Below are 26,489 nucleotides of genomic sequence, written 5' to 3' on the forward strand. Positions count from 1 at the left end.
CCCATAGCATTGTAGTGACTAAAGATCCAAAGTACTGTGTCAGCTGTAACACTTCCTTGTACAGTCAGAAAGGCACTATGAAAATGTAATTTCTCAATTTTCTTGCTAAAAGAAATGATTGTTACTTCCCCTCTCTCGTGTTGTGTATCAATTGTCACTCATAGTCCTGGAGTATACAATTGGCATGTCTTTGTTTGATTAATACAAGCATGGAAGGGAGAATTTTTGCCAGGAGAGTTTCACAGACTGTCAGAACACTGATTTTTTTACACATGTGAAACAACAACAATGACTGGCAACTGATGGTGATGTGAGTATTGCTTGTGGACCTCTGTTCAATCCCGCTAGCAATCACAATACCAGGGCCAATATAGTCCACAACCATCTTCAAGAACTCTGAAATTTTATTGAAGCAAATCTTCTGTCAAGGCCAACAACAGACTGGAGGTGGATGTGTCCACAGTCAAGCCTTTCCCTGGGGCTGTTGTAACACAGCCTTCTGCTCAACAGAGTGGCTGTCACTGGCCTTCTGTGCTGCCTGATTGGGCAGTTTATGGAAAAACTGCCCAATTGGGCAGCAGATCTCCCAACTCAAGCTGGGAATTTGCTTTACTCAATATTTAACACGGTGCGAGTATAGTGATCCTATGGAAATCAATTGAAATTGTAACTTCTGTTTGGAAAATGTTAACTTAAATATTTTAAATTGTTTTAAGTGTCTGTGTATTTTTATTCTTTTAACGCTAAAAAAATAAATTTAATTCTCTAACCTTATTTATGACAAACACTGTGTGATTTTAAACATCAGAACTGACAGCCTGAATCTACCTTGTTGTGACCTTGCACCTTATTGCACTGCACTTTCTCTGTAGCTGTGAAACTTTACTCTGTACTGTTATTGTTTTTACCTGTACTACATCAATGCACTCCATACTGACTCAATGTAACTGCACTGTGTAATGAATTGACCTGTATGATCGGTTTGTAAGACAAGTTTTTCACTGTACCTCAGTACAAGTGACAATAATAAACCAATACCAATAACAAGAGCTATTTGTGCCAGGAGGGACGCTGACCAATTCTGGGTCTCACTGATGGGCACCTAAGCAGAAGACTGCACCCAGGACTGGATGCTGGAGGAGCGAGCAGCGGCCCACTGGAGCTTGTGGCCAAACCATTCGGCTGTGCTGTCACAATGGGTATCAAGAGGAGTCACGGGTGGAGGAGGCAATCCAGACCAGGCTGACCCCCACGCAGCCGGAATTGTTCATTAGACACAGACCCTGAAACCATTCTTGGGAGTCAGTCCCGCACAATACGAACCATCTCTCGGAAATGCCCTCTAGGCCATTCCACACTGCATGGAGGTGTTTCCTGTACAGGCTGCTCCTACACACCCTCCACTTCCTCAGCCTTGTCTGCCATTTGGACACAACATGGCAGTCAATCCTGTCATCTGGCAGCGGGGGGTGGGATGGGGGAAATATAGCCCAGCGAGCTCATCACTGGTGATCTCAGATCAGCAACAGATAAGCCCCATTCTTTAACATCCCTCATCCTTCAACTTTGGCAAGGATTCTCGTCCCTGACCTGAAACAGTAAGTGATTTCTCTTTCCGTGGATGTTGCTTGACTGGCTGAGTTCTCCTAGCATTTCTGTATATGTTTCAGATTCCAGCACCTGCAGTTTTATTTGTTTTCTCTCAAAGAAAACCAAAAGGAAGACAGATCTGCTTGTCATCTGACAGACACCTTACGGCTTCTGCCCTCTTCCTTTCCAGTCCTGATGAAGGGTCTCGGCCCGAAATGTCGACCGTGTATTTCCCTCCATGGATGCTGCCTGTCCTGCTGAGTTCCTCCAGCACTTTTTTTTGTGTATTGACACAGGAAATATGAAAGGTTTCACCATCAGATTTCCTTTATTTCACACCTGCACTTGGGAGCTCAGAAGATCTGACCCAGAGGGCCAGCATATGATAGTGCCAGGGCTATGATGCCTTCTGAATAAACGCTGGGACACCCATCATATGCCCTTCTCCAACCGCAACTGCATCACTGCAGCTCTGGCTGGTATTGGTTTATTATTGTCACACCTACTGAGGTACAGTGAAAAGCTTTGTTGCGTGCCATCCAGACAGATCATTTCCATACACAAGTACATGGAGGTAGTAAAAAAAAATTCAGAATATATTGATGCAGTTACAGAAAAAAAGTGTAGTGCAGGTAAACGAATGAAGTGCAAGGGCCAGGACGAGGTAAATTGGTTGCAGAAAAGGTTTCAGGGTCAGCTAATAATTCCAAAAATTCCCAGCAGGGAACGTGAAGATCCTTGGCGGCTGAAGTCGGCTGTGGTCATCGGTGTTATTTTGGCGGAGGGTCGAGAATGAAAGCGGCTGAGTGATCCCCGCTGTCCCCATGGGGACAGAGCCTCCGCCGCATTGCAGCCCAGTTTCACCAGACCAGACGGCAGCCTCGGTCTGCGGCACGTCCTGACCACGTTAAGAGTAAAGCAACGTCTACGGTCAGCCCGTCCGAGCACATTGCGCAGATGGCGGCTGACCACACCCCCGAAATAAATCAAAACGCATTCAAGATTGTTGGTAGAACAATCCGCGTGAAAAATACTGAAGTGAAAATAATTTTCACTTTGTGAAATGGCGGCGGAGCGGAGAGTTGGTTCCAGTGGCGCTCGGACAGGATTCCGGCCGTACGGAGGGTCAGGGGTTCGGGGACTCCTGGTGTGGGCTCTGATCGGTGTGTGGTTCACCTCTGTGGCAGGTAGGGCGAGAGCGGGCGGTCCTTCCTTAACCCTCCGGGTGAAGCAGATTTAAACTGCAGGGCACAAAATGGAGTCTGGGCTAAAGTCTCCCTTAAAGAATCATTCTCGGGAATTGTACAATCTGGAATTGTACAATCAACCCTAAAACTTCTGCACTGAGTCAATTCATTCACGTAGCACTGATGGGAGAGCTATTCTTGTATGATTTTACATTTTAAACTGAGGCTGAGAAGAGAGCCCCACCCATAAGCTTTGTTTTCACTTTCTAAAATATGATGTTCAGGTTATAATTTCCTTTATGCTTGTTAACTGTATATTATTGAACTATTTAAGGAGACTTGGTTGACACCTTCCAAAACTGGTCATTATTCCAGGTTGCCTTGGGTTGTGAAATGTCGATGATTCATGTTCTTTGCTGTAGTCTGCCTGGTTGAACTCCTCTCCCCTCTCTCTCGCCCTTGTACCTTCTTTGGTGATTCCTGGGGATTGAAGCTAACTTGTTGCCACTGTATTTCTGAGGTAGTTGATAAGGCCAAATTGGTACCTGCAAATTCTGGCATGGTGGACCAGGAGGTGCTTTCCTTGACAGGTGGATGGGTAGTACAGAAAATATTGCACTCCTTCCAGCATTTTTCCTGGGTTTGGGCCTAATCCCAAAGAAGAGCTGAGATTCTTGGTGACTTGCCCATTTCTTTTGGTAATGGGTGAGGGATTCTCATCAAAACTTACACCCTTTATCCCAGTGGTCACATTGTCCCTGGTTAAATTAAATTAGAATAAAATTCTTTTGGTTCCCTTCTTGGTAGCGTTAAGACAGCCAACTGCAATGTGAAGTACTACTTTAATTTTGCACCATTTTCTTTTTCTCAGAATTTCCCATGGCCTCTTCTCATTCTTAATCTACTCATTCCCAACCCCACACCCTCTGAAATATGTCCAGTTCTTCAATTCTAGTTCTTAATCATCCCAGAGTTTAGTCACTGCATGGATAGTGGTTGTGTTTTGAGCTATTGAAGTGCTAAACTTTGGAATCTTCTCCTCAAACTTTCCATGTCCCCATTTTTTTTGAAGAAGCACTGATGTTTCAGTGGGTTGTGCTGGGTTATGGAAGGCTACAGAAGGGGAGGGATGAGGCCATGGAAAATTTGAGAATAACAAAATTGCCTAAAATTAAGCCAGTGCTTAACTTTGGTTGGGTGTCTTCATGCTACTGAGAAGGCAGCCAAAGAATTAAAGAAGTAGTTGCTTCAAAAATAATTGTGGCAATTTACCCACTGATAGGGCGTCTTTAAAAATTTTACCTAACCAGGGAGAGAAGGTCAGAAAAGGATTTTAAAAATTCAACTGTATACCCATCAGGACCAGGTGTTTTACCCGAATTCATTGAGGAAATTACTTTCTTTATTTCTTCCCCCGAAATTGGTGCATCTAATAATAAACGTTCATTAAGTGATAATTTCGGACTCTTCAAATTCATTAAAAATTTGTGCATTAATGTAGAATCCTCAGGAGATTCTGATTGATATAAAGAAGTATAAAATTCTTGAAAAGATTTGTTAATTTGATCATGGTCTACCGTGTAGTTACCATCTTGTTTATGAACTTTAATAATCTGGCGTTTAGTTGAAACAGCTTTCAGTTGGTTGGCCAACAACTTACCAGATTTATCACCATGTATATAAAACTGACTTTTGGTTTTGAGTGATTGATTTTCAATTGGAGATGTTGTTAATAAATTGTGTTGTAATTGAAGTTCTGTTCTCATTTTATAGAGCTCCAAACTAGGAACATCAGAGTATTTTTTATCGATTTCTTTAATCTTATCAGCCAATATACGTAATTCATTATTAGTTCATTTTTTCAGTCCAGCAGAGTATGTAATAATTTGACCGCAGATATAAGCTTTAAAAGTATCTCATAATATCCCACTGGAAATTTCTTCAGTAAAATTAGTTGAAAAGAAAAAGGAAATCTGTTCTTTAATAAAATGAACAAAGTCTAAATCTTGCAATAAAGAAGGATTGAGTCACTATTGTCTAGCACCAGAGGGTACGTCTACTAATTTAATTGATAATTTCAATGGCGCATGATCGGAAATGGCAATTGCATCGTACTTAGTCAGTAACAAGTGGAACTAATCGTGCATCAAGAAAAAAGTAATCAATCCCAGAGTAATTATGATAAACATGAGAAAAGAATGAAAACTCTTTATCATTTGGGTGTAGAAATCTCCAAACTTCTAAAATTCTAGAATCAACTAAAAAGGAGTTGATTAAAAACAACAGGTTTGTTAGGAAGTGCAAGATTCAACACAGATCTATCTATTGATGGGTTTAAACAACAATTAAAATCTCCGCCCATAATCAACTTATATTCATTTAAATTAGGAAAAGATGCAAATAAATGTTTAAAAAACTCAGGATGATCCACATTAGGTGCATAAACATTAACCATAAGAACTTTTTTGTTATGAAGTAAGCCAGTAATTATTAAAAATCTACCATTTGGGTCTGAAATTGTCTCATGATGAACAAATGAAATTGAGGAGTCTATAAAAATAGAGACTCCTTTCACCTTTGCTTGTGAGTTAGAATGAAACTGTTGACCTCTCCAAAATCTAAAAAAAGCGCTGATTATCCCCTTTCCTGACAGGAGTCTCCTGCGCAAAAATAATCTGAGCATTCAGTCTATGAAAAACTTTAAAAGATCTTCTTACACTTAATTGGATTATTCAAGCCGTTTGTATTCCATGTAACAAAATTAATCACCTTATCCATTTTAATAGACTTAAAAAAACTAATGGTATGTAAAGAGTTAACCTTGTTGCTAAGGAGATTCATTAACAGGAAGAGGAAAAAAAAGTTCAAAGAGGAGCCAGATATGACGACAGTTCAGACATACTTATAGTTTATCAGTCCAGAGGGAAAAAAACAACTAACCTAAAAACAGCCCCACCCCCCACCCAACAAAGCCCGAAAACTGGCCAATAGACAGCCAGAATGCTACCCACTATTGTTTAACCCTGACCTTTTGGTGGCATGTCTCCAAATTTAAAAGAATGCAAGACACCATCTATGGACTAAACAAAAGATAGATTAGCCAAAATAATTTTTCACATTGTAAACAGACTTGCAAAAAATACAGTTTTATTTTAATTCCAAAGAGAAGAAGGCAATCAGTCACTCAGTTAAATTCTTAATTATTACCCAAACAGAACATTAAAAATGTTAAAGTAAAATAATAAAGAGAGGAAAAAAAACATGGTAAGTATCCATGTTCCAGAATCAAGCATGAAAAAATTAACAAAGGGCAGGAAAATATCTCTGGGCATAAAAAGCATTTAAACCTTAAGTTAATCATTGCTTAGTAGACCAATGAAATATAAAGTCAAAGCAAAGCACATTTCTTGACCATCTGGAGACAAAAAGTTAACCTTGAAGGAAATCTTCGGCTTCTTTAACGGAATTAAAGTACTGGCGTGGTTTGTCGGGAAGTGAGATTCTCAAACGGGCTGGAAACAATAATGCAGGTTGGTAATTCTCTTGATAAAGCTGTGACATAATCGGTTTGTAAAGCAGTCTCCCGTTCATAACTTCTGGGGTGTAATGTTAAACCAGATGAAACTTCCATTCTTTATGTTGAATCATTCCTTGATGATGAGCAATTGGAATCAAATGCTCTTTGGTGCTGACATAATGAAATCTCAATATTACTGGTCGTGGATTTTGCTCTGCTGGAGGTTTTGGTCTTAACGCTCGGTGGGCACGATCCAGTATAGGGCTTGTAGAAAAAACTTCAGGGCCAAACACATCCTTCAGAAGTTTAGAAAAGAATTCAATGGGATTACAGGATTCGGCGTTCTCGGAGAGATGGATAATTCTCACTTTATTCCTCCAACTGCGGCTTTCTAAATCAATAATCCTCTGACTTTGCTGTTCCAGTCTTTGGTCGCCATAAAATCTTTTTCCAGCAAATCCAGCCTGCGATTTCTCTCTTTGCCAGCTTGATCCAGTACAGCAATTAATTGCTGTTGTTTAACACTCTCCTGTATAAGTGTGGTCTGCCTGTCTTCCACATCTTTTAACAGCGTTTTCAAAGTTGCAAATCTCTGGTCAAGCTTTTCATCCAGTTTAGAGATAGCTTCCAAAGTGAGTTGAGGGTCTCCATTACCCTTGCTATCAGCTCCAGCCTTAGCTCTGGTATTCATTCCAACACCTAGAAGTCAAAATCAATCGTAAAAGTATTATAAAAGCCTTAGTAAAGGGTGGTGCATAAGGAGTTAAAAGGTAAGTGGAGCAAAGCCAAGATACGACTTACTCCATACAGCGCCACCAAAAGGATAAAGATCCCACTGAATGTGCATCTTATAGACCTATCTCTTTATTGAATGTGGATTCTAAAATTTTTTCCAAAATATTGGCTTCTAGACTGGAAAAGGTACTTCCACAAATTATTCCTGATGACCAGACAGGATTCATTAAGAATCGTTATTTGCATTTTAATATTAGGAGGTTAATGAATATTATATATACCCCTTCATCTGTAATTCCAGAATGTGTAATTTCGTTAGATGCCGAGAAGGCATTTGATAGAGTCGAATGGGAATATTTATTTAACATGCCTGAGAAATTTAATTTTAGTTCAAATTTCATATCTGCAATCAAATTGATTTACCACACACCTATGGCTTCAATACTTACTAATAATCAGAGATCCTCCTTCTTCAGGCTTTTTCGAGGCACTAGACAAGGTTACCCTTTGAGTCCTTTATTATTTAATATTGCTTTGGAACCTTTGGCAATTGCCATTTGGGATTCTTCTAACATATTTGGTATGACTCATGGAAAGGGGACTCATAAGGTATCTCTTTATGCAGATGACCTGTTACTTTATATCTCTAACCCAGAGAAATCTATCCCTGCAGTATTATCACTACTTGCTCAGTTTAGTGTTTTCTCTGGTTCTAGATTAAATCTTAATAAGAGTGAACTTTTCCCATTAAGCATGCAAGTCCCAATTTATAGGCAAGTACCATTTAGATTAGTGACTGATTATTTTTCGTACCTGGGTGTTAAAATTTCCAAGAAACACAAGGATGTATTTAAAGTGAACTTTTTACCTTTGATTAATTGCGTTAAACAATTATTCACTAAATGGTCCCCATTCTCTTTATCATTGATTGGCCGAATTAATGCAGTTAAGATGAATATTTTACCAAAATTTTTGTATCTATTTCAGGCGATTCCAACCTTTATTTCGAAATCCTTTTTTGACACTATTGATTCCAAAATTCTTTCATATATATGGCAGAATAAAAACCCAAGGTTAAGTAAGAAATATTTACAAAGATTAAAAAAGGATGGTGATATGGCTTTGCCTAATTTTAGATTTTACTATTGGGCAATTAATATTAGATACTTAATTTTCTGGGCACAAGATTTAGATGCAAGTCATTGTCCCTGTTGGGTACACCGAGTGTGAATCAGTGCAAGGATTTTCATTAGTTTCTATTTTAGGAGCTTCATTCCCTTTTGCACTTACTAAATTGAGTAAACAAGTGACTAATCCAATAGTTAAACATACAATACGGATATGGTTTCAATTTTGTAAATACTTTGGATTGAATAAATTTAATTTATCAAGTCCTATTCAATCTAATTTTTTCTTTCAACCATCTAGAATTGACTCAGCTTTTCCCTTATGGAAAATGAAGGATATCACATGTTTTTGAGATTTATTCATTGATAACTGATTTTTATCTTTTGAACAGTTGTCTAATAAACACAATCTGCCTGGATCACATTTTTTCAATAGTTACAGATTAGAAATTTTTTAAATACTTTACCTTCCTTTCCGACACCATATAAAATTGAAATTAAAGAAAAAATTTTAGCTTTTAATCCTTATCAGAAGGGCCTGATAGCAATAATTTATGATCAGATTATGAAAATACGTTCCGAGGTACTTGATAAAATTAAGAATGAATGGGAAAGAGAACTCCAGATACCTTTACCAACAGAGACATGGAAGAAAATTCTTCAATTAGTTAAAACATCTTCTATGTGTGCTAGACACTCTTTGATACAGTTTAAGGTGGTTCACAGGACCCATATGTCCAAGGACAAGTTAGCCCGTTTTTATCATCATATAAATCCTGTATGTGACAGATGTAATTCGAAGGTGGCTTCCCTGACGCATATGTTTTGGTCCTGTCCCCTTTTGGAAAAATATTGGGAAGATATTTTTAACATTATTTCAAATGTATTGAATATTGATTTACAACCTCATCTTATTACTGCAATTTTTGGGTTACCAGTGATGGAATCTCGCCATTTGTCTGCTTCTGCTTGTCGTATGATTGCCTTTGTCACATTAAAGGCCAAGCGATCCATTTTGTTCAAATGGAAGGATCTAATGCCTCCCACCACTCTTCAGTGGTTTTCTCAAATGATAGCATGTTTAAACTTAGAAAAAATTAGGAGTGGTACTGTTGATCCTTAGCTTAAATTTGAGGAAGTCTTGAGTCCATTTATTCAATATTTCCATATGATATAAGCTGACCTTTTTCAGATCCCTTTCAATAACCCTTGAATGCAAAGGAGCGGAGTTGACGACATAGTAATGTTTCTTTTATATCAGTCCAGTTTTTTTTGAACTTTTTGGGTTTTTTTTGGTTTAGTATCAATATTTTTTTTGATTTGGGGGTTCTTCTTTCATATAATTAAATTTCATTTCTTTTCAATCTTTCCTTTTGTATTTGCTCACTTAATAAGAGAGCGGGAGGTCTAGGTTACTTTTTTTTTTACTCCTTGTGATTATGTATTTTAACTGTTATGATTGCAATCCTGATCTCTTAGCACCATATGTATAATTACTAATGTTATATATTATTTTGTACAAATTTGAAAATTAATAAAAAGATTGAAAAAGAAAGAAGGTAGCCAAAGAATTCATTTAAGACTCTAAACCTGTTGTGTGTGTGTGTGCGCTGTGATTTTATGTATTGAATTTAGAATTAAGTCACTCCTTCAAAATGCCTTGGGAATTTCTATCCTTCAATACGCTATATAAATATATGGATTACCAAGTACCAGTACAGTAAAACTCTGATAATCCTGCATCCAGTTGTTCTGAAATCCTAATGGTTGTGCACCAGGCACACTCTTTAGTCCAGAGTGTGAGCTGGGGATCCAGACTGTGGGTGTGGTATGTGGCCAGAGCCAGGGGTCCAGTGTGAGGCAGTGCCGGGACTGTGATCTGGATGTGTGGCTGGAGCCTGGTTTGGGGCTCGGGAACACCCAGAGTCGATCTGAAACATGCAAACTGAAACTGATCACGTTCTATTTCCCATATTCTTTCATTGGAAAAATTAATACTGTGTGACATGTTTAAAAAAAAGTGAAATGGAAGTGTGTTTGCTTGTTAATAGAACGAACATCCAGTAATTTAGAACATCTGTATGGCTTGCACCACCAAAGTCCTGAGACTGACAGATTATCAGAGTTTTATTGTGTGGTTTAAAAATGACATTTTCTTTGGGATTGGCATAAAAAATCCTTTTCTTTTAAACAAAATCTGCCCCATGTGAGCCCAGTACAGCACTAAAGTGATTGACTGTTAATTTGACTTAGTAAGACACACAGTACCGTTTATAGCCACGTTACAGCAGTTTGGGTAATGGAAATTTGCCCTTAGAGAATTCACAAGTCATTGCCAAAAAATTTGAGATATGGGATAAAATAAATCAACACAAAATGTGTACAGAGAACTTAACTAGTTTACAGAGGACAATGATTGTTGGCTGCTAATTCACAACAGGTGGCCACTTAAGAGATTTGCTTTGGAAAATAACAAGGCAGTCTCTCTGATTGATACTTGTACAATAATACTTTAACTAGAAATGGTGTTAGATCATTTGACAATTAAAACAACAATCCTTTCCCTTCTGCCGACAATACAATCAGAATTCCCTTGCCTATGGATCGGTTATCCATTGACGCATTACCACTGAGAGAAATACTTCCTGGCAGAATGCATCTCCACTTAATGTGGGACTCAGTGGGGAAAAAGAGTTTGCATTATGGAAAACTGCAATTTGAATCATTTTTCTAGGAATGCAACCTCTCTATAATTTAGGGGTACACTGTAATTTAGCAGTCAGCAGTTCATTAAGATGGCCATCACTCTATCAAATAAAGGACATTTATTAATAGCAGCCGGGTTCAAGACTGTCAGTGTGTTTTACACCCTTAAGGAAACACAAAGATGGGACCTGTGCTGTTCCCAATGGGGCAGGGCTGATTTGAATGTAGTTTCTGACACCTTGCTGTACAGCAGTCATAGAGTCATGGAGCAACAGAGCACTGAAACAGGTCCTTTGGTCCAACTCATTCACGCTGACCAAGATACCCATCTAAGCTGGTCACATTTGCCTGTGTTTGGTCCTTATCCTATCCAGGTACCTGTCCAAATGTCTTTTAATTGTTGTTATTAGACCTGCCTCAACCACTTTCTCTGGCAGCTTGTTCCATTTACACAACACCCTCTGTGTAAAGAAGTTGCCCCTTGGGTCCCTTTTAAATTTTTCCACTCATCTTAAATTAATGCCCTCTAGTTTTTGATTCCCTTTCCCTGGGGGGGAAAGACTGTGTGCATTCACCTTATCTATGCCCCTCATGATTTTATACACCTCTATAAGGTCAACCCTCAGTCTCCTACACTCCCAAGGAATAAAGTCCTAGCTCACCCAACCTCTCCCTATAACTCGGGCCCTTGAGTCCTGGCAACATTCTTGTAAATCTTCTTTGCACTCTTTCCCACTTAATGATGTCTTTCCGATAATAGCATAACCAAAACTGTAAACAATACTCCAAGTGCTTCCTCATTATTGTCTTGTACAACTGCAACACAGGTTCCAACTCTCGTACTCAATGCCCTGACTGATGAAGGCCAGCGTGCCAAATGCCTTCTTTACCACCCTGTTTACCTATGACGCCACTTTCAGGGAACTATGTACTTGAACACCAAGGTCCCTCTGTTTTACAACGCTCCCCAAGAACCTACCATTCACTGTGAAAGTCCTACCCCGGTTTGACTTCCCGTTCACTGTGAAAGTCTTAACCTGGTCTGACTTCAGTCGGAGAACGTGCACTCGTCATGGCAGCAGGACTCCAGTTGCTCACACTTTTGCTGCTGTGAAGGAGAGAGAGGCTGCAGGGAGAAGGAGGGATCAATTTCTACCATGGCTTAAAATAAACTTTGCTTTCAATCCGAAAGGAATTTCTCATCATTGAGTGAGCATGGATTTCATTGTTTTGAAATATCAGTCCCATATCACCCCTCTCACTGCATGGCAATCTGATGAAAAGATTGTGTATGACTCTCAGCTGCATTGAGCAACCACCATTGATGCTGGACTCCAGTCCAAAGCATTGAAGATCTTGACTCCTGTGTACCGCTGCAGGGAGATTTACACCTACTCTTTCACCTCCTCTTCACTACCATCCGGGGCCCTCTTGCAACCTGGTCTACTGCATTCAATGTCCATGACATAGCTTTGTCTACATCGGAGAAACCAAGTGTAGAGTAGGAGACTGATTTGCAGAGCACCTGTGCTCTGTTTGTAACCTCCATCTTGAGCTTCTTGAACATGTCATTTAACTCTCCGCTCCTGCACTGACCTGTCTGCCCTTGGCTTTCTCCATTGCTATGGAGACGCCAAACACAAATTGGAAGATTAACTGCTCCTATTCTGCTTGGGTAGCTTACAACTCGATGGCAGAAATATTGAATTTTTGCAATTTCCAAAAACCTACAGACACTCACCTGTCCACTGAGTTTTCTTCTCCCTTTATTCATCTTTCTCAACCCCTCCCCATCTGGTTCCATCTGCCAATCATGCCTTCCCCATCTGGTTCCATATATCACCTAGTAGACTCCATCCTACCCCTTCCTTATAAACACTGCTTATTTATTGGCAATCCTTTTTCTTCCCTCTCAGGCTTGATGCAGGGTCTTCGCCCGAAACATCGACGTGCACCTTTTGCCTCCACAGATACTGCATGACCCATTGAGTTCTTCTAGTGTTCTGTTCTTTCTGATGAAATAGAATGTGACATCTGGGTGTTAGCCTGGCTGTTGGTAACAATGGGTGTTTGGAGAGGATCATTTTGTTTGCATTAGAGACTATAATTGTGCAGACTGCTTCCCCTGCTCAGCTCGGAGACACTGCTGTGGATTGTGAGCAGGAACATTCCTCTCCAAGCTTCTGTCTTCCAGCTGCTTTTTGTTATATTCATTCAAGGGATGTGGGCTTCACAGGCTGAGCCAGCATTTACTTACTCATCCTTAGTTGCCCTTGCGAAGGTGGCAGTGAGCTACCTTCTTAAATCACTGCAGTCCTTGAGGTGCGGGAATACCTGCAATTCTGTTCTTGCTCCTGCTGCTGTCCAGGCTCTGCCTCATTGTCCTTGGCTTCTGGAGCTTGTTGTTCCTTTTCCACTGGTACCGGCTGCTGCTTTGATTGACGAATTGTACAGTAATCCCCACACAACATCTGCTTGGTGTGTATTCCACTGTGCCTGGGATTGATGCAGACAACCTCTCATCTTTGAGGTGCCTGTGATCCTGATAGTGGTGTATCTCCCATTGTACTTGCACTCAGTTGCTGTGGTGAAAGTTGCAGTAGTGTGAGTGGCCATCAAAGTATATGGTAGCTTTTGACTCAAGGATTCATTCCTCAAGGCAGTGCCAACTGCAGGAAATCTTGAGGTGCAGACTCCCTCTAAATGTCAAGCCATGCACTTCCTGGAAATATTGTATGCCATTCAAATATGGAGAAATTCTTCACGTGATCCACTTTAGAGGAAATTAAGAGTTAATGTGATCTTGACTTTCACAGCAACACCAGTCCTGACTGAAGTTCTGACGCACAATTTTAGATATCACTTGGAAAACAACAGGTTATAAATGCGTTGTTCAGCAGGGAGGCCCAGGTGTGATCTGATATCACTTGTGTCCCTGTGAGTGGCAGGTTTCTCACAGATGGACTTCCTCTAATTGTTGTTCAGTGTGGAAGAGCACTGATTCATCAATGGAGGAAGCACAGTAGGTCGTAAACATGAGGAGGTCTGGAGTCAATGTGGAGCACTCCAAAAGCATCATCCTCCCTGTATCCCAATGTACAACTGCCTTTGGTGGCCTTATCCTGCTTATAGGAAAGGACATACCCAGGGATTATGATTGAAGATTCTGATTCTGTAGATTCTGATGTATAAGTGAGTAGCTTGCTAGATTACTATGGAGGACATTTAAGAGTCAACCACATGGGGTGGGTCTGAAGTCGCACATAGACCGGCCCAGGTCAGGATGTCAGGTTTCACCCCTCAAAGAGCGTTGGAAGACCAGTTCAGTTTTTATGAGTCTGGTAGTTTTTGGTGTCAGTAATACTAAGACTGGTTGTTGTTTTTCCAGCTTCCAGATTATTAACTGTATTTCAATTCCACAGATGCTGTGGCAGATTTGAACTTGGGTCTCTGAACTGTTAGTCCTGACCTCTTAGTTGCTCATCCAGTAACTTAACCTTTTGTGCTAACTCCACTGAACCCTAACATTCAGTCAGTTCTGAAGCTGCCGAGTTAGTTGCCCCATGATCAACAGGATGTCCCTTTAAATAGCTAGGAAACACAACAAAACCAGTGCAAAAATCTCCCTCTTGTACTAAAATTGTTCAATAGCACTCACTGCAGATCTTTGAGCTCTAATTGTTGTTAATCCAGCCACGTAAATAGTAGGGTGCATTTTTTGTTGGGGAAATCATCAGACACTGTAGTGACCAGTTGCCCTTGGTACATTTTCATCCTGAATTGATAGAAAGCGCAGTTTACTCTCTGTGTAAAATCAAAATCTAATCCTGCAGTGCTGAAAATATACAGCACTATGCAATCCTGTTTTGAGGTAATGACCCCTAATTCCCTGTGAGGAAACATCTCAACCCTTCCCAAATGATGACTGATTTGCAGTGTGCCACATTGGTGAATTATGGATGTGATTTGCATTTAGCCATTCTGTGAAAATGCCTTGGAGCCAAGTGTTGGAAATGCTACTGTGCTAATCCAAGTAAATGAAAGATCAGCATTCAGGACGTCCCAGAGCACTTAACAATTAAGGAATTACTTTAAAAGAGTAGACATTGTTGTAATGTAGGAGACACAGGAGCTAGTTTGCACATAGAAGATCCCACAAAGACAGTGTAATAATGATCAGATAATCTGAGGTTAGTAATGTTGATTGAAGGTTAAATATTGGGTAATGCCCATGGATTTGTTCTTTTATAGTGATGAGGGATTTTGTATTTTCATTTCAGGATGCTGAAGATATTGTGCCTCATTTGAAAGTTGCAATTTCTAACAATACAGCATCTACTTCAATACAGCCGTCAGACTGTAAACCTGTGTTAGACAACCTACTGACTTCATGAGAATGCTACCAAATAAGCCATAGCTTGCACCATAAGTTGAATCTGTTTAATTTCTACTTGCAATATGTGATTGAAGATAAACTTGTTAAATTTTTCTATTTACATTTAGAAACGTTGAATATGACCATTTTCAAAAGTCCAAAGCATGTATTATTGAATACGGATGTTTCCTTGGAATGTAAAGTTACCGGTTTTGGAACGACAACTCTTGACCTATCAAATGTCGGCGTCCAGTGGTTGTTTGGACCCCAAAAGAAAGATATCTACACCTTTGTTGCAGGAAAATCTACCTCCAAAAGAGATGGCATCAAAATATCTGAAACTGAGTTACAGAAAGGAGATGCTTCACTTCATCTTTCAGATGTCCAATTGGATGAAGAAGGACAATACACTTGTATTGTATTTGTCACTCCTAACAAAGCAGAAAAGAGTTCACAAATGATGGTGTTAGGTAAGAAAGTTCCAGAACATCACCTGGTGTGAACATAGATCAGTATAGCACGGGAACAAGCCCTTTGGCCCATGATGTTGTGCTGAACTAATTAAACTAGTAATTAAATGCCTAACGAAACTAATCCCTTCTGCCTACACAATATCCATATCCCTCGCCCCCCCCCCCCCCCATTCGCTGCACATTCATATGCCTATCTAAGAACCTTTTAAACACCACTATCATATTTGCCTCCATCACCACCCTTGGCAGCGCTTTGCAGACACTCACCACTTTCTCTCTGTGTGTGTGTGTGTGTGTGTGTGTGTGTGTGTGTGTGTGTGTGTGTGTGTGTGTGTGTGTGTGTGTGTGTGTGTAGAAAAAAAACTTGCCCCACAAATCTCCTTTGAACGTACCCCCTCTCACTTTAGCTGCATGACCTCCAATATTAGACATTTTGACCCCGAGAAAGAGATGCCAGCTGTCTACCCTATCCATGCCTCTCATAATCGCATAAACTTCTATCAGGTTTCTCATGAGTCTGTGACGCTCCAGAGAAAACAACCCAAGTCCAGTTGAAGGGTTTCAACCCGAAATGTCAACTGTCCATTTCCCTCCATAGATGCTGTCTGACCTGCTGAGTTCCTCCAGCGCCTTTGTGTTGCTCCAAGTTTGTCCGACCTCTCCTTATAACACATGCCATCTAATCCAGGCCGTATCCAGGTGAATCTCTTCTGTACCAGTTCCAGTGCCTCCACATTCTTCCTGTAATGGGGTGACCAAAATTCAATGCAATACCCTAGATGCGGCCTAACCAGAGATTTATAAAGCTGCAACATAACTTCCTGACTTGACTAATAAAGGTAAGTATGCCATACGCTGCCTTTACTACCCTATCAACCTGTGCAGCTACTTTCAGGGAGCTATGGACTTGGATCCCAAGATCCCTTTATACATCAACACAGTTAAGGGTCCTGCCATTTACTGTGAACTCTCCCTTTATACTTGATCTCCCAAAGTGCAAAACCTCATACGTGGCTGTATTAAACTCCATCTGCCATTTCTGTGCCCATATCTGCAACTGATCTATATCCTGCTTAATCCTTTGGCAAACGTCTACACAATCCATAACACCACCAATCTTTGTATTGTCCTGCAGACTTACTAACCCACCAATCCACTGTCTGTTAATTTATTATTTGGAGACATTGGGATCAGAAGGAATAACTGATTAGAAATTCTGTCACATGGAGCTGCCATTTTAATGCTACCCACATAAAAATCAACATTGAACAAGTGAACTACCTTTCAAGAGTAATAATGAAGAGAAGTCTGTCTTTTTTTTTAAGAGCAGTAATTGAAGGAACGGAAGTGGTACATTTTGCATATTATTAATATAGCAATAGGTTAGACTTGGCTTTAGATATTTATGGTCATACACTTTATCCTGTCTAATAGGTTGTGTTTGTCTTTAATACAGCTCAGCCAAAGGTGCGTTTATCCACACAACACATTACCATTCTGAATGGTGCAGAGAAATCTGTCAGGTGTGATGCTACAGGATTTTATCCTCAGCGGCATGAGATCTTCTGGGAAAAAATATCCACCGAGAAAACGGAGAGATTGGGAGGAGATATCTGCACTGAAGCTGCAGTTTCTAATAATGATGGAACCTTCAGTGTTTCCAGTAGAATGAGAATTGAACCAACTCTAGATGATGATGGTAAAACATACAAGTGTGTTGTGAGGCATCAGTCCCTTCCTCATGAACGTTCACTAGAGCTGAAGGTCTCAGTGAAAGGTATGTTACATTCTTTGGATAAGTTGGGGATACTTTGCAGCATACTTTTGTAAAATATTTAAGAACTTAATATTAAAATCAAATGATTTGTGTGTATTTAACATAGAACAGCCACTGAGTTAAATCAAAGGTTCATCCTTTGTTATTCCACCACAAAAAGATATTGGCTCAGAAGTTGTCATGCTTGAAAATGAACAATAGCCTGGCACACTTAGGGTTTGGACAGAGACACTCGGTGACTGACTGTGAGTTATCTGCTCATTAACTCATTCAACTTCTAGTGCTACTGCGAGTGCCGTCTCTTTCCATGCCATGAGTAATTATGTTTCTTTCCTCATCTCTTCATTTTATGCACACCATTGTCTGTTTCTCCCATTCTTTCTTTACCTTGCTGAGGAACATTTACGTATGGCCTCTGGGGAAACTCTGGCATCTTCTGTGTTAGGGGCATGCCCTTTTTCTGCTGCCTCTGTCTGCATCTCCTGGGTTAAACGTTCCTTCAATATATCCCAAAAACAATTGAGTTAGGTGTGGTGATGGTTCATTTAGTTCTGCACTGCTCTAGCCTTCTGCGTCCACCTTCACACAGGGCTAGCTTTTAATCTCTCCATTCTAATGTTCAACAGCACAGCCTGTTACTGATGTTGCACACCACTCTGATTACTTGTGCAAATGAGTTGAATCAAAAGTTGAGGTGCAAGTAACTCCCTGAACGCTTGAGTTACTTCTCATTGCTTCAAAGGTAATGGAATTCCCAGGCCATTAATTAAAGTGAAGATAAGCTGTACAATTATAGTTTCAAATTCTTTAAAAACTTGTGTATGTATGTTTATGTTTATAAATATATTTATAAGTATGTTAATAAACAACCATACGTAAACCAAAATGTCCATGTTTATGTATGGATATTTATAATTTACAAAAGTGGAGAAGTCCCATAACATAGTCTTCAAGTGAAAACGTTTTTATTTCTTGTGGCATGACTTTTGCCTGCTCATTTCTTTGTGGTGTTTTAAATTTCAGAGCCTGAGGAATCTTCAGCAACAGTGGCTATTGCTGGAGTTATAATTGCTGCAATTGTGTTATGGCTACTATTTGCCGCAGGATTACATACTTACTACTTGAGATTCAGAAAAGGTAATATGACGACTGATGAAATTCCTCTAGTGTGCTGCGGTTGTGTATGTTGAGCCATAGAAGATGCAGCACAGAAATGGGCCATTCAGCTCACTGTGTCTATGCCAACCATCAAGCACTCATTTACACAAATCCCATTTTATTCTCCCCACTTTCCCATCGGCTTCCCGCAGATCCTACCACTCACCTACACACTGTGGGCAATTTAAAGTTGTCATTAATCTACTGACCTGCACATTTTTGGGATGCGGAAGGAAACCGAAGTACCCAGGGGAAACTCCTGTATCATGGGGAATGTATAAACTCCTCACAAACAGTGCCAGAGATTAGCATTGAACCTGGATTACTGTCTGTAAATTTGCATGGCTGCTGTGCTTTTAACTTTGACTGCTTCTTGTATCTTTTCCCCAAATTTGGGAGGTGGTGTCTTTTTGCTTCAATCACAGCTGGTCAGCAGCGACTGAACTCCCACATTGGAGTTCAGCAGAAAGCCTGGCTTGGAGTTTCTACTTGGAATGGAATTTGGTACTTTAAGCACAACTTGCATTTAATTCTGAAATGCTTTTTTTTTAATCACATTTCCCTTGAATTTGAATTAAAAATGGAAAACCAGTTCATTTTGTATGCATTAAATGACATCATTCAATTTTCAAAGTTGCCTTTGGATAATGTGGATTAATTTCCCCAGTAAGCATATTCCCGGGGAAAATAGTCTGACTTACTCCAGGATCACCTGTCATTGGGGACTCCAGGGATGACTAGGTTTTAATACCGCACCGCTGTGGCCTCACTAACTTCAGTCCCATTCCATGCATGCTGACACTTTATTCATCACTTCATGTATTGGGAAGTGCTCAGCTGAATTTGCAGTTGATGTGAAATAAACGTTAACATGTTAATGGGTCTGAATTTGGTGAGGCTGCAGCAGTGTGCTTTTCAAACCTATGGAACTAATATTACTATTAAAATTATTATAATTTTACTATAAAAAACTATAAAAATATTACTATCAAAACGATGTTCACTTGTTTAGAAATAAGCAGTGCTAAAGAGATGGATTTTCTAGGCTTTTTAATGCCAAGATTTCTTTAGAACCTGCTTCAACAATGGAAGCAACTAACTGAAACATGAAATCAGCAGTTTGTTCATCAATGTTTCAGGATTAGCCAATAGCGCTTTTTTTTTATTCTCTAATTTCCACTGGATGTAATTTTTGTTGGTTTCACTATTTTGGACAATAGTTTGCTTGGGAAAAAAAAAGTACAAACTAATGGAAATTCCAATCCTCTCCATTATATGCACACTAATTGTATCTTCTTCCTGTAATTCCAGCAGGGCAATAAAAGCTGAGAATACAAGAAAGAACATTTACATAGTTGTGTTAATTATTTATTTTGTTTTGACTAGTTCCTCCAGAAATTACTGGATGCAGTGGACATCAAATCTTTGGACATTTTGAAAAAGAAGTAGTCACTTGGAAGGTTAGCCCATTTCGACCTCGTGAGATTACAATTGTGTTGTACATAAAGAGGAAGCATATGGATAATAAGTGTCAGCTGCTTAAATGGAGCAGCAAGGATGAGATTGAAAACCACAAACAGTCTGTATCAACGCATGGAATGGATTCTAATGAATGGAGGATCCTTATGCATTCAGATAAGGAAAATGCATCCTTTAAGCCACTGGTTTCTGAATTTGAAACGAACACACAAAATATTTCCAGTGTAAAAGTCATTGTCAACATGTATCCTGATATTTCTCAGGATGACGGGGCTGAATTAATTATTGAAGTTCAACATCAAGCACTTGAATGGCCTATAACAAAGACTCTGACACTGGATGTTAAAGGAGGTAAATTCTTTAATCATTAATATCTGTGTTTTCTTTGTTAATGAAAGACAGTCTGAATGTCTTTCATTAACATTTGTACTTTGTGACATTTGATGTGGGTAGTTGTGTTTAATACAGTTCTTCATTAGTGGGCTCTAAGTCACAGAAAATTAAGACAATACAATATTTGTTTTTGTTTGGTCTTGTGAATTTCAGTTAGTGTGATTTCTTTGTTTTCTCTTTCCCAAAGTGCCACCTAAGGTTTTAAACATTTTGGTGCCACCTCGCATCATTCAGAATGAACCTGTGGCTTTGACTTGTTCAATCACTGGATTTAAACCAAGACCATTAAGTATTACATGGCAACAAAAGAGAAAGAACAGTGATTTGGAAGAAATTGTCCGGCTGGAGGACAATAAGACAATTGTTCCCGATGACATAAGGAAGAATTCCATGCATAAGCATTACATCAATGAGATGGAGCATGAGGACAAAACTTACAGCATCACTAGTGTATTAGTTATTGTGCCAGATATACTGCAAGACCAGCACTGTCAGTACTTCTGTAAGATACAGCATCGCTGCACTAACAGTAAGGAAGAGAGAGAAATGACCCTATCTGTTACAGGTATATTGTTCTATCATCTAAGCTTTGCATGGAGGAAGGATCCAGATTGCTCATATGATTTGGAGGATCCTCTGAACAATGTAGTGCCTTGAATGCCATATTTCTCTAGTTTCTATATGATGCAATAATATTTTACAAGGGAAGAGTTTTGAATGGATTTAAGAATACACTAAACTAAATCAATTAATAGGATACGATTGTACTGAAGTTAATGAATTAAGTAATTATGCTTCTGTTTTATATCTGTCTTTTTCCAAAGTTTTCAAAACCATAAATGATCACTTTTCTGGCCATTGGCCATGAAAAGGCAAGATATCTAGTCCTCACTTTCAAAATCTGCTAGCGTCTAAAGCCTTGTTTTCTATTTCAGCCTCTCCAAAACTGGACACAATAAAGTGTGAAGCAGAAAAAATAATTGAAGAAGTACCCATGACTTTAAGCTGTCAAATTAGTGCATTTTATCCCAGAGATATCACTGTTACATGGCTCCAAAATGGCTCAAAAAAGGTAAAAGAATCCCAAGTTGGTGATGCAGTGATTGGAAAGGATCGACTCTATCATTTGACAAGTAATATCAAGATTGTTCCCACCAGAGCTCATGCAATGAAATACACGTGCCGAGTAGCACATGTGAGCCTTGCAGTGCCAGTGGAGACTGATTGGGTAGCTGGTCAAGTGCGTAAGTAACAAAGTTTTAGCTAAAGCATGACTGATTTTTGTTTCTGAACTTCTTTCAAAAAATCTGTCTGTAATTCATAATGAATGGGCATCTAATGATACCTATCAGTATTTAGACTTACCCTTGTACTTTTTTTCCAAGTTACTGAGACGGAAAGCTAAGAGTATCACAGAGACTGGAAGCTAATGGTATCAATAGCAAAGGACGGTGGACATGTGAGAAATGATTAAACAGAATTCCCTTAACCAATTGAATTAAAGAACTGAGAAATTAAAAGCTTGGGAACTGGAAAAAAATAGTAAATTAAAATAGGTGAATTGAGTGATTTGTAGGTAAAGAGAAATAAAAAGTGATCATATAGATACGGGTTAGGAGGGAAAAAGGAAAAGTATAAAACTTTAAATTGTTATAGATTGTAAAAACATTCAATCAAAAGCAGCAAGTATAAGACTATACTTTTCAAGGTTGTTTGACAGTAATTAACACACAATGAAAAGGATATAGGATGGTTTAAAAAGCTCTCCTTGAATGAATCCATTCTTTAATTATTGCACCTGTTGTTTGCATGACTCCGTTGGGCCCGTGGGTCACTTCAGATCTATCCTCACTTTAGTTCACTGCTCCTGCTCAAACTTGGCAATTTCATGCTATTCATTTTGTATCACTGATGAGGTGGAGAGCAAGATTTCATTTTTGCAATGTTAGGAGTGTAACTCAGACATCAACTCTTCAATATTTGAGTTTATCCATGCATCTGCTCCTTATATGAAATTTAGGTATAATTTGCTCAGAAATATGAGTGCCATTAGCGGTGATATTTTGGCAGCAAAATCTGAGGCACAATCTATTTGAATAGTTAATTATTCTGGGGTTTGATAGTAAACACGCATTAAGTAAAGATGTGTTAATTGGAGGATATTAGTAATCTTGAAATTATTAAGGCTTATAATTGTTGGCTGGCAATTGTTCTGGACTGCTTCAGAATTGGTAATGAGCGCTTAGTAAAAACTAAATTTGCAATGATCCAACAGGAGTTAAAGACATGAAAATAAATTGTATAAATCCTGCTCTAAAAGAAAACCTCAGCCCCTGGTGTGGGTGTATGTGTGTGCACATTGTTGAGTAGAATGCAGAATATGATTTTAACCACTTCCTAGTATTTGGAGTTCAAAGTCGCATGTTGTGAAAAACGATTTCAAGAGCTACCTCGACAATGGCGTGTACCACAATAGGCAAAAAGAGAAAGGTTAGTTCTTCATAAAATTTTCAATGTTTAACTACTTAGGTAGAAAGCCTTGTCAATTTTGTTTTAAATTGTAATGTTCTTCAAGTTGCACATTTAGTTTAACTTTTTTTTTCCTTTTCTTTGAGTCTAGTTTCATTGCCAAAGCTCACAGTAATTAAGGTGGATCCAGCTCTCCCTGAAGTTGGAGTGCCTTTAACACTTTCCTGCAAAGCTTATGGATTCTATCCAGAAGGAAATCAAATATTCTGGTTCAAAGAATTTGATAAAATTGAAGATGTATCTAAAGAAGGAATTAACACAGGAACAAGTGAATTGGATACAGTCAGTGGTTTGTACTCGCGATCATCTCAGTGGAAATTTAAACCAACTGCTGGCGATCATGGGAAAGAATTCAAAATGCAAATCCTTCATTCGGAAACTTCAAGCAAGCCTGTAACAGCCAGTTATATTTTGAAATTAAAAGGTGAATACCATTCCAACAAGACTGCATTCACATAGTACCATAAGAATATGAGTCAGAGTAGGCTATTTGGCCTGTCATGGCTGCTCTCCCATTTAATAAGATCACGGGAGGTTTTTTACTGCAGCATCACATTCCTCCACTAGCCCTATGTCCCATATTTCCCTTTGTATCTAAAGATCTATCAATTTCTGCCTTGAAGGCAGCCTTCACGGCTCCCTTGCCACCCTCTTTATGAAGAAATTTCTTCTCGTCTTCAAACCTTATTTTGAGATACTGATTCTTGGCATATCGGCCAGTCAAAACATCAATTGCACTTTAACCCTTGTCCAGCCTCAAGAATTGTGCACGTTTGAATGAGATCGCTTCTCATTATTCTAAGCTCCGAAAAGTACACCAGTACATTACTTGGTGCTACCCCACAGAGCACAATGCTCTTGGCCCTGGAGTCTGAACACTCACAGGTACATAATCCTCTATAATTTAAAAGTGACATCCGCTCAGGCTGCGTGCCTAGAGCCTGGCATACCAGAGGGAATAGAACTGCAGTCTCCTCAGTGCACAGCTCGGCGTAGAGATCACCATGGAGGCAGTGTGCAGAGGCTGTCTCTGAGGGCTGGTGCTTGAAGGGTTAGGACAAGTGGGGCAGCCATCCAGCGCTAAGATGCAGGGCTCAGTGCATCCTGGCCAAGGTAGTGACTGCGGGCTGTTGCTAGGGACGAGCAGTGGCTGTTCCAATTTCAGAAATAAACGTACTAGAATTTGTGTTTAGTGACAAAGCAGTGAAGCAGCTTTACACCTGCTGTTATTGAGAAAATCTCACAAACCAACTAGCAATCACTGTCATGTGAACTTCTCTCTGCTGCCTCCTTCTGCTGCTGATGGCAGTTCAGCAGGATCCTTGATGCCAAACAGCTGTTTGATCATCAGATCTGATGACCAATCATCAGAGAGGAACATGGGAAATAATTTGTAACTGGCACAATTGCTGAAATAATGATTGGAACAATACTTTTGAATGTAGGAGAGGCTTAAGTATCATAAGAAGGAATTTAAAAAATTGTTTTAAAATTCCTTGTGTTTGGAATAGTGATGTAATGAAAGTATAATGTGAAATGATAGGGCTGGTTAGTTTGCAAGCAAGTAACTATGGTTAAAATCTCCATTGATAACTCGCACAGACATTGGGTAACAATGCACAATATTTTCATGGATTTTAGAGTGGAACTGGTTCTTGAATAACTTAAATTTGCCTCACTTCAAGGGGCTTCGTGTGGTTGCACTAGAGAAGGCCAGGAGGTGTGTGGTGAGTAGTAAGGGAGCAGGAAGTCTTGTTGCCGTGGTAAGTACCGAGAGAACCAGAGCAAGAATGAGAGTGGGAAGCAGTTTAAAAAGTTAGACCCATTGTTGTTGTTCTTGTTGCTGTGGTGAGTTGATAGGCCTGTTGATTATCTGATTGGATAATTAGGCAGCAACTGCCAATAAAAAGAAGTTAGAGTCAAGTGGAGCGGCCATTATTGGAGAGGACAATGTTAGATTGGGGAGCTGAGGCTTTGGCTGAAGCGACTTCGGCGTGAAGTGGCGGAGTAGGTGAGTGGAGGCTTCTGGTAGGTTCTCTTTGTTAATTATATTTTCTTTATATAGAACAGTGGGAATGGCACTCAGGGCAGAAGTATGCTCCTCCTACAGGATGTGGGAAGTCAGGGAGACCTCCTGTGTCCCTGATGACTACACCTGCAGGAAGGGCGTCCAACTGCAGCTCTTTACAGACCGCGTTAAGGAGCTGGAGCTGCAGCTGGATGAATTCCGGATCATTTGGGAAGCTGAGGAGATGATAGATTGGAGTTACGAGGAGGAGGTTACATCTCAGGTGTTGGATGCAGGTAGTTGGGTGACCGTTCAGGGAGGGAAAAGAAATAGGCAGTCAGTACAGGATAGCCCAGTGACCGTTTCCCTTGACAACAAGTACATTGTTTTGGGTGCTGTTGGGGGGGATGAATCAGCGGTGGAGAGCCACAGCAGCCAGGTCTCTGGTGCAGAGTCTGGCTCTGTAGCTCAGAAAGGAAGTAGGGGAGCAGAGGAGTGCTATGTTGATCGGGAATTCATTGGTTAGGAGAACAGGTAGGAGATTCTGTGGATAAGAACGAGACTGCCAGATGGTATGTTGCCTCCCAGGTCCCAGGGTCAGGGATGTCTCAGAATGAGTGCACAGTATTCTTAAGGGGGAGGGTGAGCAGCCAGAAGTCATGGTACACATTGGCACCAATGACATGGGTGAGATGAGGATGAGGTCCTGAAGAGTGAGTATTGGGAGTTGGGTCGGAAGCTAAAAAGCAGGACTTCAAGAGTAGTAATGTCTGGATTGCTGCCTGTGCCACGCACCAGGGAGAGAAGGAATAGGAATATACGGCAGACTAATGAGTACTGAAGAGTTGGTGAAGAGGACAGGGGTTAAGATTTGTGGATCATTGGGATTTCTTCTAGGGTAGGTATGACCTGTACAGAAGGGATGGGTTACACCTGAACTCGAGGGACCAATGGCCTTACGGGCAGGTTTGCTAGAGCTGTTGGGGAGGGTTTAAACTATGTTGGCAGGGGGATAGGAACTGGATTGTTAGATTAGAAGATGGATCAGTTGGTGTAGAAGTAGATGCAATATGTACTGAGAATGTGAGGAAGGATAGGCAGAGGATGTTATGTTTGTTCTTCATCACGAGACAAACTTGGCGTGGGTTTAACATCTGAACATTTATTTAAAACAACAAAATAACAACAATGGACTGCACAGACTGCAAAAGACAGGCTGGCTGCTTTTCCCGCCCTTTCCAGCCACTTCCTGTTCCCCATGTGACCCCTTGCATTGCCTGCTGGGAACTGTAGTTCTTTATTATAACTACATAACAACATATAATAACACAGGGGATAGGGCATAAAAGCTGTCAGATGGGTTGAAATATGTTTACTTTCATGCAAGAAGTGTTAAGAATAAGGGTGATGGAGCATGGATCAGTACATGGAATTG

General features: G+C 39.9%; 1 protein-coding gene across 3 annotated transcripts in view; it reads left to right on the forward strand.

The window, feature by feature from the left end:
- Positions 1 to 2,211: 2,211 nt before the first annotated feature.
- LOC127577613 (uncharacterized) overlaps positions 2,212 to 26,489 on the forward strand; it is an 84,257-nt gene continuing 59,979 nt past the window's right edge. For 2 of the 3 annotated variants that reach the window (XM_052028905.1, XM_052028909.1), the window contains exons 1-8: positions 2,212 to 2,777; positions 15,366 to 15,707; positions 17,167 to 17,487; positions 18,511 to 18,624; positions 20,032 to 20,475; positions 20,705 to 21,082; positions 21,453 to 21,761; positions 23,138 to 23,470. In XM_052028905.1, coding sequence (XP_051884865.1) covers positions 2,654 to 2,777; positions 15,366 to 15,707; positions 17,167 to 17,487; positions 18,511 to 18,624; positions 20,032 to 20,475; positions 20,705 to 21,082; positions 21,453 to 21,761; positions 23,138 to 23,470 — 2,365 coding nt within the window. In that variant the 5' untranslated portion in view covers positions 2,212 to 2,653. The remainder of the gene's footprint in view (positions 2,778 to 15,365; positions 15,708 to 17,166; positions 17,488 to 18,510; positions 18,625 to 20,031; positions 20,476 to 20,704; positions 21,083 to 21,452; positions 21,762 to 23,137; positions 23,471 to 26,489) is intronic. The other variant, XM_052028907.1, reaches the window with a different exon arrangement.

This window comes from Pristis pectinata, chromosome 14 (genome assembly GCF_009764475.1).
Source record: "Pristis pectinata isolate sPriPec2 chromosome 14, sPriPec2.1.pri, whole genome shotgun sequence".
Classification (NCBI taxonomy): Eukaryota; Metazoa; Chordata; class Chondrichthyes; order Rhinopristiformes; family Pristidae; genus Pristis; species Pristis pectinata.